Raw genomic sequence first — 12,054 nt, 5'->3', positions numbered from 1 at the left:
AGGGGGTTCAGATATTTTCTGAAATTTCAGATATTTTCATCACCCACCTCGGGAGGATGAGCACAACAAGCTGCCCTTTGCTTAGCTCTGGGTTCAGAGCAGATAAGGGAGATAAGAGAAGCAGACCCTGTGAGGTGGGATAATGCTTTTTACCACCTCAGTGTCCTCCCTTACACACCTGGCTCAGGTGTGAGTTAAACTCCCCTGGGGAAAGTATCAGGATATTCACACCAAGGCCAATTTGAAAAAGCAATTTGTAGGAATGGAACTTTGAGGCTTCCTCCCCAGCCTGGTGACTGCCAGGGAAAGAGATGGACCCTGAATATGAGACTTTAATGGGAACAGCAGCTGAGGTAAATGCTAACCAACCTACCTGCCTCTGCAAGGTATGGCTTGAATAAAACTCTGTCTGAGACACTGGCTTTAAATCCAAGTTCACATAAAGCAAACAAAAAAAAAAAAAAAAAAAAAGTGTTCTCTATAGGAACTCAATCCTCAGCAAAGATTTTCCTGGAGGAAAAAAAATATGTATACTTGAAGAAGTATCTTTTCCCTTGCCAGTGAATTGTGTTCCTCTGAGCAGGTGTCAAGATGGAGTTTAGGCAATTCCAAAAGGCCTGAAATCCTAAAATACAACCACTGTGGTGTGCAGCTGGACTCTATTCAGAAACCAAAGAGAATCAAATATCTACTAAAGTCCTGTAAAAAATTAGGCAAATGCTTAGATATATTCTAGCAAGAGCAGTTTGCTCAGGAACATGTTTTACTCCACTCTGTTGGGTCATAAGTGACATAATGTGTCTGGTTTGTCCAGAAATGTGGTGAACAAATGCAGAGAACACTTAGGAGACCTCAACAGAACTGTCTGCTCAGGAAAGACTGAAAAAAATGCTTGCTAAGCTTGAGAAAGGGAAGTTGGAGATGAGGGAAGGAAAAAAAAGGAGATAAACTTTGTGACAGCTAGCAGTCAGCTGTTCTCATGAGCTGTGAAGGGCTCTGCTAGCCAGAAAAGCTGCTGCAAGATTCAGAAGGAGGAATTGGGGACTGAAGAACTCTCCTCCAGTACTTGGGCTGCTCAGTGCAGCTCAGTTCACAGGGTCAGCTGTCCTGTGACACAGAGGGGGCCAAAAGGACACCTGGAAATGTTCTGGTTTGGACATGACCCTCCTGAGCTAACAGTGCCTTCAGGTACAGGGCTCTGCCAGTGAGCACACTGAGCTCACCAGTTTGATGGAGACTTTGGAGCCTAAGTAAAGATGAAGCATGTTAAAAACACACCCTTTTGTTACCATGATATTTTATGAAAAACACTTTCACCAGGATTTCTTCTCCTGGGAAGAACAGAAGCCTCAGCTTCTCCATGTTTTGCTCCTCTGGAATGTGATCTGGAGAATTGTTTACCCAGCATGTGAATCGTTTTTAATTAATGACCAATCCCAGTCCAGCTGTGTCAGATTCTCTGAGACAGCTAAAGATACGATGATTATTTTAATCAAATGAACTATTGACACCCATAAGCAGCTCTGACACTGTTTCTAAGTGATCTTTTATTTAGTCAGGCAGTTGTTTTCTAACCTAAGCAAAGCTACTTTGTAGCTTCATTCTATAGAAACTTGCAGAGTTTATACTGTAAACTGGTTGCCAACGTGGGATTTTGGTCATTTTTGCAGTTGCAATGTTCCTGTCCATACACAAATTCAGAACTGGATTCTGATCCAACAGATTTCCAATTCTCTAAATATTTCAATAGCTTGCTGACCCGTAAGCAAAGCACTTGTGATTTTGCAATGCTGTGAAAAATAAAAAAAGTTTCTACAGCTTTTCCACTAACATATACTCATTTCAGACCTTCTCAGGAAAAGATTTTGTCAGTCCTGAAAGTTTTCAAGAGTAAATTTCACAGACCAGAAAATACACAGGTGACTCTGAGAAAAAAAGCTGCTGCTAGCCAACATCATCTTGGGTATAGTTTTGGTTTTAATGTTAGTTTTGTTTTCAATCTTTATGTTCCTCTCTATGACTGGCTTAGAGTTTCCAAGGAGCTGAACTGTTGAACATCCCATGCTGTTCAACTTTTCATTGTTATGTTCAAAATAACATGAATAAGAGGCTTTTTTTTTTCTATAAAGAAGCATTTTTGCATATATTTTGCATCTATTTTAAACTGTACACATGTATTGTACTATAAGTGGATGGAAGACAATTATTTTTATCCCCTGGCTCATGATGAAGGAGGGCCAGCACAGGCCAGAAGTCCTTGTGCATTGGAGCAGTCCTGATCTGTCAGGGCTCTTCTCTGAGATGTGGATCAAAGTGGCAGCAGAGTAGGATCTCACCTTGATCAGAGAATGCACCTTCCCATCCACGTATTGAATACCTGCAACCACTGTTTTCCAGACAAATGGCAGAGGGTTCAAATGGATAAAAATATATTAATGTTTTTCTCTTTCATCTCCATCCAACGAAGAAAATTTGAGATTGTGTAGGAGAGAAGATTCAGTCTCATTTTGCCATCTAGTGGCAACACCTTGGCTTGCTGAGATGCATCCCGGAAAAGCGAGCTGACATGAGCTAGAGGTGGGAATGAGTTCCTAATTCTTTGAAAAAATCAGTCATTTTTCTACTCCAAATACTAAGAAGCCTAGTTACATTTTATAGCAGCACTGCACAAATAGCCACGTTGCTAAAGTGAGTTTCCATTTGCAGGTACGTGGGTGAGCAGAGCCTATTTCAGCAGCCCACTGTGTTTAATCATTTTATGAACCTGGATCACTAGGAATTTTTTTCCTTGTGGATATGATTCATTAACTTCCCTTTCTACTTGCTCTTGGATTTTTATCAAGACAGTGGTATAGCCAAGCAGTTTATCTTTAGAAATACAAAGGACAGCTCAAGGCAGACTGGCTGGACAAGCCACTTCTTCCTTCTTAAGGAGGAAACCAAAAACTTTTAAACTTTTTAAAAATCATTACAATTTTGTATTCAATTTATAGGTTTTTTTATATGATTTTCTGTGCATGTCTGTATTTCAAGATTTATAAGTAAGTAATATTATAAGTATTTTTTTATAAGTAATTACTTATAAGTATTTTTTTTTCCTTTTTCCACAGTTTTGTGAGATACTGGTCATTATCTGGACCTGCAAGATCCTATGGTGCTGCTTATGGAATAAGTGAGTATAGCCTGGCAAGTGGCAATGCTCTGGAGGGTTGGAATTGTTCTTTGGGGTCTGGAACAGTGGGGCTGCATCCCTGTGCCAGAAATGCTGAGCTGCCACAGCAGAAGTAAGCAGAGTTCTGGTTAATGGACCCACAGGGGAGCATTAGAGATGAAATGACACTGAATGACTAGTGTTTGTAGATAAAAATATGCAGGGTCTATCTTAGATCTGCTTAGAAGCAGTGGAAAGCAGAGATGTGGCCACTGAGGTTGTTATCTATAGTAATGCAACTATATAAAAGCACAGGAATAGCAAATAAGAAAATGTGTAAGAAAGAAAGTGGAGGGAAGGATAAGAGAGGAAAGATCTCATCACCTGTGGATCCAATAACTAGACTTGATTGAAGAGACTTGATTGTTGCAATTTTGGTGTCTGGTGGTCTGAGTGATGCTCACAATCTTGATCCATCCGGGTGGGGGAAAGCCCAAGGAACACCGGGGTCAGTGGGTAAATGCACATTTGGGTTTAGATGGAACATACGGGTACCTCCCCTGGGGAGGGGAATTTTACACTGTCCGAAGAGTCTTTGGTGGTTTATAACCCCTTTTAAGGCATGAGCCTGCCTCTCACTTCAGCAAAGTTAAGCCAGTTATGCCCCTCGGAAAGGATAAAAGCCTTCAGCCCCAAGTGGGTGAATGTTCCTCACCCTTCCTTGCGGGCAGGGGCGGACATTGGCACGAAAACAAACACCACGGTCTGTCTGACCTTCTCCTAACCTGGCCCAAAGCCCAGAGCCTCCGGGGGTGGGTGTGCACCTCCTCTGGCTCATGCAGGTCAGGTTTCACCACCACGGCCCCAAAAAGTCTGGTCCTCACCCCGGGCCGGCACAGCAGAGCACGGGGTGCCTCCACAACAGAACCAAGAACTAAGAACCGCTCAGAATCTCACACAGGTGCACTTCATAACGCAGTGGAGATTTGGGCCAATGAAGGCTCTCCTTGGCATCAGACATTGTTTGAAGGATTTCTTTCAGTAGATGTTTCTGATCCCCCCAAAATTTGCCTTTGTTAGGAGGCATTGGAACAAGCAGCACGAAGCCTTCCAGCTCTGCAAGTACGAATAGGTTCAAACCCGGACGTTGTTATCTGAGGTCTAATTACACTGATGATTGGACTAGGTGGTCTTGAATGACTCTTCCAACCTTGACTCTTCTGTTATGAGAGTTTGGTGGTGCTGCCGTACCTCTTACAGCAACTCCTCGCGTACAGGTGGACAAGCGTAGGACAGAGAGGCAAAGCAGGGCAGGCAGAGCAAGGCCAGACCCCCGCGGGTGCTGCCGGGGGTCCATCCGGGGAGGGGCGGCGCGGTGCGGGGGGCGGTGCTGCCTCCCTTCCTCCCCCGGCCCGACCGCAGAGCGGCCAGAACGGCGGGAAAGGCGCGGGCAGGAGCGGCTGGATGGACGAGAAGGTGAGCGCTGTCGGGGCTGCGGGGAGCGCCCCTGAGGGCACGGCTCAGCTCGGCGGGGACCTGAGCCCCGGGCCCCGGCTGGGAGCTGGTCCGGGCCCCGGCTGGGAGCGCAGGCAGGGCCGGTCCCGACCCCGGCCCCGGCCCCGGCCGCAGCCCCAGCGCGGAGCCGCCGCGCCCGGGGTCAGCCCCGCTAGCACCGGGGGGTGCGAGCAGAGCCGGTCCTGCCTCTCCACACAGCCCGGGCGCCCTCGGGCCGCTTCCCGGAGTTGGGATCCACGGCGGGGCCGGGCCACGAGGCTCCGAGGAGGGAATGCGGCTGGGTTTTATCCCGCTCTGAGCACGTGTTCCCCCAGTGGGCATTCCCACCCTCGTCCGAAGTTGGTTTTTAGTCTTCATAAAAGATGAAATCCCTTGGAGGTGGAGAGGTGCCATCACCTCGTGGCATTCACGTTAGGTGGTGATCTTTTATCGCTTTTTATCGCTTTTTATCACTATTTATCACTATTTGCTGGTGATCTTTTATCGCTATCCTTTCCCGTAGAGGTGTCCGATAAGGGCCATTGACCAGTTCCTAATGCTGATAAAAAAGGTCGAAACGGATGTTTCAATTAGTATAAATCACTTGTTACTGAGTTTATTTTGTTTGCTAGGACATCCATGGTACTTAGTGCTCTGTCCCCAGGACAGCTCCTACCCCGATGGGTTTGGAGGATCGGGATCCGGCCCTGCCCACCTGCCGACCCCGTGCACAGGGACAGACAGAAATGGGTTTAATTGCAGAGAGATTACCCTGCACTGATAATTCTACTGCTCTGAGGACCGTGAAGGATTAAATAGCACTTGTTTTGGCTGGTGCATTTGACGGCATAGCGTCCAATTTTAGAAATTTGTGGAGATAAGATTTCCCAGGAGCCTGGGAGGTGGTGGAATGCATTATGAGGTTTAAATTCGTTTTTGTTGTGCCAGTATGCATTACCCACTTAAGCTGTGGATACATTATATCTCCACCAAAACTTCCCTTTCATTTTTTGTGTCAGTATTGGAAGCCGAGTAAATAAATTTTCCCCTTTTTGGTTGAAACTTGTGCTTCATATATTATGGTTATATTTTCCTCTGCCAAATTCATGTTAATAGGCTGAGCTCCTAGATTCGTACAATTAACAATACTAATTGTACAAATTTAGGAGAATAATTAGCACTGCTAATTATTCATTAGCAGTAGTCATCGAAATGCTTTCAGGCTTAAGCATGGTTACAGCCATTAGCACAGTGACCATTACAGATGCAGAAAGTGAAGTTTTCCATCCGGTGAGTCAGGTTGGGTGATTTATGTGCTCAGTCTGGTTCATTCTGGTGCTGATTCCTTCTGTGAGGAGAATAAGAACTCCTTCACTGGAAAACTTGATTTTCAGTGGAGACATGCTGGCATAATTTCCAGTCTCATTGTCTGAAAAAGTGAAAGAATACAAGTCTCGTCGGGGTTTTCCCGGATAGGTTATTATCCCGTTAAAAACAGGGAAAAGCCACGGTGCACTTTTTGGAGACACTGCTATCCATAGATTCCCAAGTGAGTGTGCCCCGAGGCTTAGTTAGTCTCAGGCATTGTTCTGTGCTACTTTTACCGTAACACTTTGTCCTGATTGTAAAGCTGTCAGACGATCCCCTTGAATGGAAGCTGGAGCACCTCATTCAGGGTTTGCATAAAATGCACACTGAGACCACAGCGATTATTTACCCTGAGTATGTCCCTCAGCCTGGTGTAGCTTCGGGCTGTTTATTTCAATGGGCCATCAGCCCATTCTGTGCCTCCATTTGACTGGGGTAATATGGGCTAAGGAAAACCCATTGAATTCTGCCTTTTTGGCCCATTGTACCGACTTACATGGAAAGTGTGAGCTTGTTTCACTGCTCAGACTAGAGATAAAAGTCCCTTTTCCCGTTCAGAAGATCTCTGTTCTGTCTCCTGGAAGTCCCCATGCTGTTCAGCTAAGCAGTGAAGATGTTCAGGAACACATAATCACAGAATGATTCTATGCAGGTGCTTTTATTGAAGAGCTCTGGGTGTCAGGGGCACAGATCCAAATCTGACTCTGACATGGGTTCGGGATGAACACGTTTTTATACCTTTATTGTTATATAACTACATATTAACAATTAAACTTATATTGTTCTATTGTATACATTGATTTCATCCAAGCATGGATTTTGTAGTTTCTATCAAACCCCCCAAACATCATTTCTCATTATTCTTGTTATGATTAAACAATGATTATGTCCAATTACCTAACAATCATATAATTTATCATAGTCATTAAATGCTTATACAGGTGCAGCCTGACATTTTCCCAGGGCCTACCAGGCCTATCCTTCCTTTCTAACTCCCTTGAATGTTCCAGGATTTTAGAAACATTTTATCCCTATACTATCAAAAGTACCCTTGGTCAGGGCCAGTTTGAAGCAAGTTACATTTAGGTGCCATGCTGGTAAAAACTCCATCCTGCTGTGACAGGATCGTGGGGTGTACTGCTCCTGTTGGAAATTACACAGATTTTACATTTTCTTGCTAACTTTAGTCAGGGTTTCTTTCACCTTTGCCCCGGGGGAGGACAATTGCAATTTTTGGAATTCTTGAAAATAACACTTGATTATATAATTCTTTCCATCTCTGTTTTCTCGATGGACGAGCTGTAGATCCTAGTTCTTGGGAATGGTCAATTAGTCTGACATTGCACGTAGAATTCTTGGTATCACCACGAAAATTACTCCATCCCACATCTCACCCATATTACAGAGTTATAGGATGGAGTGAATTTCGTGGTGATACCAGAAATGCATGCAATTAGTATTCCACAGGTGGGGATTTCCTCATGTTCTAAAATCTCAGTAGCACTCCTGAACAATTGTTCATTAAAGGCTGTGTCTTTTCTAATTTCATCTCGTTTTGTAACAAGGCCAAGGATTTGGCCAGTCTTCAGGAGGTGCAGTTAATTTTCCAATCTGTGCAGTTTCAGGAGCACTTGGAGCCTACATAAGCATTAGCTGAAGTTTTTCCTCCAACTTTTGTTTTCCTTTTTGTCCTCCTGTAACTGTCTCTGCAGCTGTTCTATTTTCAAGGACAGTAATAATAATTCAGCTGCTTTCCAGTGCAGTGGTCAGTTCTTGTTTCTCTTTAATATTATCTCTTCTGTGCTGGCAGGCAACCTTCCACTAGCCCAGGTTTCTTCAAGCCCCATCCAACCTGGCCTTGAACACTTCCAGGGATGGGGCAGCCACAGCTTCCCTGGGCAACCTCTGCCTGTGCCTCACCACCTTCACAGGGATGATTTTCTTCCCTGTATTCAATGTAACCCAGTGTCTTTCTCTTTAAAGCTGTTGTGATGTAATGGGTCACCTTGACTCTGTGCTCCAGCTCCCTCTTGCAGCAACAGGCAGCTGCTGCCTGTGTTTTGGCTTTGCAAGCCCTTGCAGAGCTGTAGGAAACTGTAGTTCGGGCTCTAACAGAGTTGCTGGACTTTGTGTCAGGTGGAGCAGGCTTGGACAGTCCTTGGGATGGGAGCATTGGGAGGCTCCTCAGGTTCCCTGAGAGCAGAGGGGTTCATTTGCCCCTCTGTGTGCTGGCCAGCAATGGATCCTGTGGTTCCCTCATGGGGTTGGGATGCTCCCAGCTGGGAGGCTGAAAGCTCTCTGCTCACAAATCACCACCACCATCTCCTCCTTCAGACATGGACCAATGGAATCAACGAGGCCAGCAAGATGGCCCTGCTCGCCTGGGAGAAGGAGACAGGAATTGAGCTGGTGCAAATCAACGGGCAGAGGCGCTACGGGGGACCCCCGCCAGGTACAGCAGAGTGGGGCCCAGGAGGGGACTCACCCTTGATAAAAATAGGTTAGAAACTGCTGTAAAATAGTTGATAATTGTTAAGCATGTACCATAGCTGGTTATGGTAAAAGGGCTTAAAAGGGTGGTTATATGAAATTACACCGAAGTAAAGTGCACCTCTCCCCAAGCGACACCAGCCAGCCCCGACAGAACTGTAATGGGCCAATCAAGTGCCTTAGACCTTCATGCAAATGAAGGATCCCAACAGAAACCAATCCAAAGGGATAAAAAACAGGATAAAAAGGGGCATCTGACCCAGGGAAGGTGGGTGGCCTCAGTGGGAAGGAGGGTGCCGCTGTACCTGTGTCATGGACACATTTTATGAAAAATCCTTTCCTTAGGATTTTTCCTCCTGAGAAGCTGAGAGGCCTCAGGTACAAAATGTAACCAATGGTTATCTGCTGCTGTGGAATGCAACAGGTGCATCTGGGATTGGGCTCATGTGGTTGTTTCTCATTAATGGCCAATCACAGTCAGCTGGCTCAGACTCTCTGTCCAAGACACAAGCTTTTGTTATCATTCCTTCTTTTTCTATTCTTAGCCAGTCTTCTGATGAAATCCTTTCTTCTATTCTTTTAGTATAGTTTTAATATAATATATATCATAAAATAATAAATCAAGCCTTCTGAAACATGGAGTCAGATCCTCGTCTCTTCCCTCATCCTAAGACCCCTGTGAACATTGTCACATACCTGGAACATTAGGACATCACTGGTGCTGCAGCATCCTCGAGGGAACGCTCCCCCTTTCATTTTTATTACAACAAATGCTGAAATCACCGTTTTTACAGCCGTGTCCCCGTGTCCCCGCAGGCTGGGTGGGCGGCCCGCCGCCGGCCGGCACCGAGGTGTACATCGCCAGGCTGCCGCAGGACATCTACGAGGACACGCTGATCCCGCTGTTCGGGAGCGTGGGCCGGCTCTACGAGTTCCGCCTGATGATGACCTTCAGCGGGCTGAACCGCGGCTTCGCCTACGCCCGCTACGCGTCCCGGCAGGACGCGCGCAGCGCCATCGCCGCCTTCCACCGCTTCCAGCTGCGCCGCGGCCGCGCCATCGTCGTCTGCTGGAGCACGCAGAAGCGCGAGCTGCTCGTCAGCGGCCTGGGCGCCTGGGTGAGCCAGCAGGAGCTGGAGGCCACGCTGCAGAGGGTCACCGAGGGGATCTGTAGTGTCACCCTGCACGCCAGCCCCTCCCAGACACAGGCCAGGCTCGCTGTGCTGAAGTACAGGTCGCACGAGGCTGCTGCCCTGGCCAAGAAAGCTCTGATGGAAGGTGAGTGGTGCTGAGGTATGCTGCTTGGGCTGGGCTTCCTGCCTCCAGACTTGGCTGCAAGGTGACTTCAGCCTTGAGACACCCTTTGCTCTCTCCCTGTATTCTGTGGGATGCCAGCTGCCCATGGTGCAGTTGTTTTCCAGCAGTCCTACTAGTGGTGGGGTGAAGGGGCTGCTCAGAGCAGGGGCATCACCAGTTCAGGGCACCCAGAACAATAACCAAGTCATTAAACCTTTCCAGTGGAGCTGCCCAACACCTCAGTGTCCCTTAAACACTCCTGATGGAGCTGCTCAATCCCTCTGAGCCCTGTCCCATGACTGCAATGCCCTCATGGGACACACTTCCCATACATCCAACCAGGACCTCCAAAGTCTTGGTTTGTACCCATTCCTGCCCCAGCTGAGGAGCATTTGACTTTGATACCTGTTCACCTTGGCCCTAAAATCATGCTGCCCCTAAAATCCTGGAGAGGGATGGGATGGGATGGGATGGGATGGGATGGGATGGGATGGGATGGGAGGATGGGATGGGATGGGATGGAGGGTAGGTGAGCATCTTCTGTCTCCTAGGGAACCTGAGGCTCGGGGAAGCAAAGATGAGGGTGGACTGGCTGGATCCCCAACTGAAGCAGAAGCTGCAGCTGTGTGAGGAGGAGCCACCATCCAGCTGGGTGCAGGGAGGTGAGAGCCCAGCAGTGCCCCTGCCTCTGTCACTGCAGAACGTGCTGGACTGCCTGAACACGCTGTGCTGGAAGCATCACCTGAGGACACCCCTGATCATGACCAAGTGTGTCCAGATGAACCCCAACGGGTGGCAGCGGTTCTGGTACCAGGTGGCCATCCCGGGGTCCCACGTGCCCATCAGTGGCTTCACGTGGATCTCACTAGACAGGCAGGGCCAGAGCGAGCACGAGAAGGCCAAGGTGGTGGCAGCCCTGCACGTTCTGCGAGTGTTGGCCGAGTCCTTGGTGAGTCCTTGCACAGCCAGCTCCCTGCCTTTCCCAAAGGGTCCCCTGGGAGGGTGGGGCTGTGGCACTTCTGGGAGGGAGCCAGGCTGGCTGGCACGGCTGAACACTGTCAGCTCTGAGCTGAGGATTTCTGATTGGAAGCACAGGATGCAAGAGGAGGGGGGTTGAGGCTGAGGGCAGAGCCTGACCCTTCTCTCTCCCCTGCAGGGTGCCAGCTGAAGTAGCAGCTGCTCTGCCACAGCCACGACTGAGCCCCAGCCCTGCTGGGCTCCCAGCCCTGTTCCAGCTTCCTTGGAGTTGTTTGCATCAGTTTTGAGAGCTGGCTCTGGAGGATAAGGGCTGCTGTCCTGTTCCACAGCAGCCACCCTGTCCTCGGGCAGCCCTCGAGTTGGTTCTAGTTTTGGGTTGTTGGTTTTCCTGTTGCCCAGTTTGGTTCTGTTAAGCTGGTTGGTGTGGTGTTGGAGAGCAGATCCTGGAGAAGCAGCAGCAGCTCTTGGAGGGGCTGTGCCAGCACTGGATGCCAGTGTGATGGAGGGAATTCCTCCACTGGCATTCCTGGCTCCTGAGGAGCAGCCTCAGGGGAGGACAAGGCCACACACAGAGAGTGTCCCAGGGGTCACAGCTGTCCTGTTGGCTGGTGGAGCTGCTGTGTGGGGAGAGGAGTGCCTGAAACCTGTTTGCATAGTGAGGAAGCAGCTGTGGAGTTGGCAGCTGTCCATGAATGATTCCTCAGCAGTGGCATGTCTGGCCACACATGTGTTGTTCTTTTGGGATTAAAGAGTTCTGGAGAGCACTAGCTGGGTCAGGTCATCTTTTCCTCTGCATCCTCAGCTCCCTGCCTGTCCAGTGCATCTCAGTGCTCTCCCCACACACCAGGAAAGGCAGGGGAAGGGACAGGGTGGGATGTGGAGCCTTCAGAGCCTGGTGGGCCCATTGTGTGGGAAGCAGCATTCCCTAACACCTTGATCTTTGGTGTCTTCTACTCACTGGGCTCTTTCTCACCAGCTTTTGATACCCCTCAGGCTCCTCCAAGTGCCTCCTGATGTCCTCCCATGTCTTTTGGTGGTTCTCTGGGATATCTGGTAGCACCTTGTGGGGGTTTTTCCTTTTGTTTTTCTCTGTATTAGGGAATTTTCCCATTTTTGTTGCTAAGGAGCAATAACCATTCCAAGGGAGGGTCCTGCCTTCCTTAGCAGACACCTGTCTTAAAAACCAGGACACCCCTTTATGCTCTCCAGAGCACTTTCAGGTGTCTCAGCTTTGTTGATTGCCCACCTTCAGCCCCAGGAGTGAAGCCCTGGGCCAG

The 12,054-nt window shown here is 48.3% G+C and overlaps 1 protein-coding gene across 1 annotated transcript; it reads left to right on the top strand.

Moving 5' to 3' along the window:
- Window positions 1-4,615: 4,615 nt before the first annotated feature.
- DND1 (DND microRNA-mediated repression inhibitor 1) lies at window positions 4,616-10,967 on the top strand. The gene is made up of 5 exons (XM_054516482.1): window positions 4,616-4,627; window positions 8,348-8,465; window positions 9,320-9,781; window positions 10,351-10,748; window positions 10,956-10,967. The coding sequence occupies exons 1-5, from the start codon at window positions 4,616-4,618 to the stop codon at window positions 10,965-10,967; spliced, it is 1,002 nt and encodes a 333-aa protein (XP_054372457.1).
- Window positions 10,968-12,054: the final 1,087 nt, after the last annotated feature.

The sequence above is a fragment of the Molothrus ater genome, chromosome 15 (genome assembly GCF_012460135.2).
Source record: "Molothrus ater isolate BHLD 08-10-18 breed brown headed cowbird chromosome 15, BPBGC_Mater_1.1, whole genome shotgun sequence".
In the NCBI taxonomy this organism is placed as follows: Eukaryota; Metazoa; Chordata; class Aves; order Passeriformes; family Icteridae; genus Molothrus; species Molothrus ater.
This window is presented reverse-complemented; position numbering and strand designations above follow the sequence as displayed.

Excerpts from the sequence above, each read along its gene's own strand:
- DND1 (XM_054516482.1), top strand. Across the intron at positions 8,466-9,319 it reads CTACGGGGGACCCCCGCCAG|GCTGGGTGGGCGGCCCGCCG; the intron begins GTACAGCAGAGT and ends GTGTCCCCGCAG. Across the intron at positions 9,782-10,350 it reads CAAGAAAGCTCTGATGGAAG|GGAACCTGAGGCTCGGGGAA; the intron begins GTGAGTGGTGCT and ends TCTGTCTCCTAG.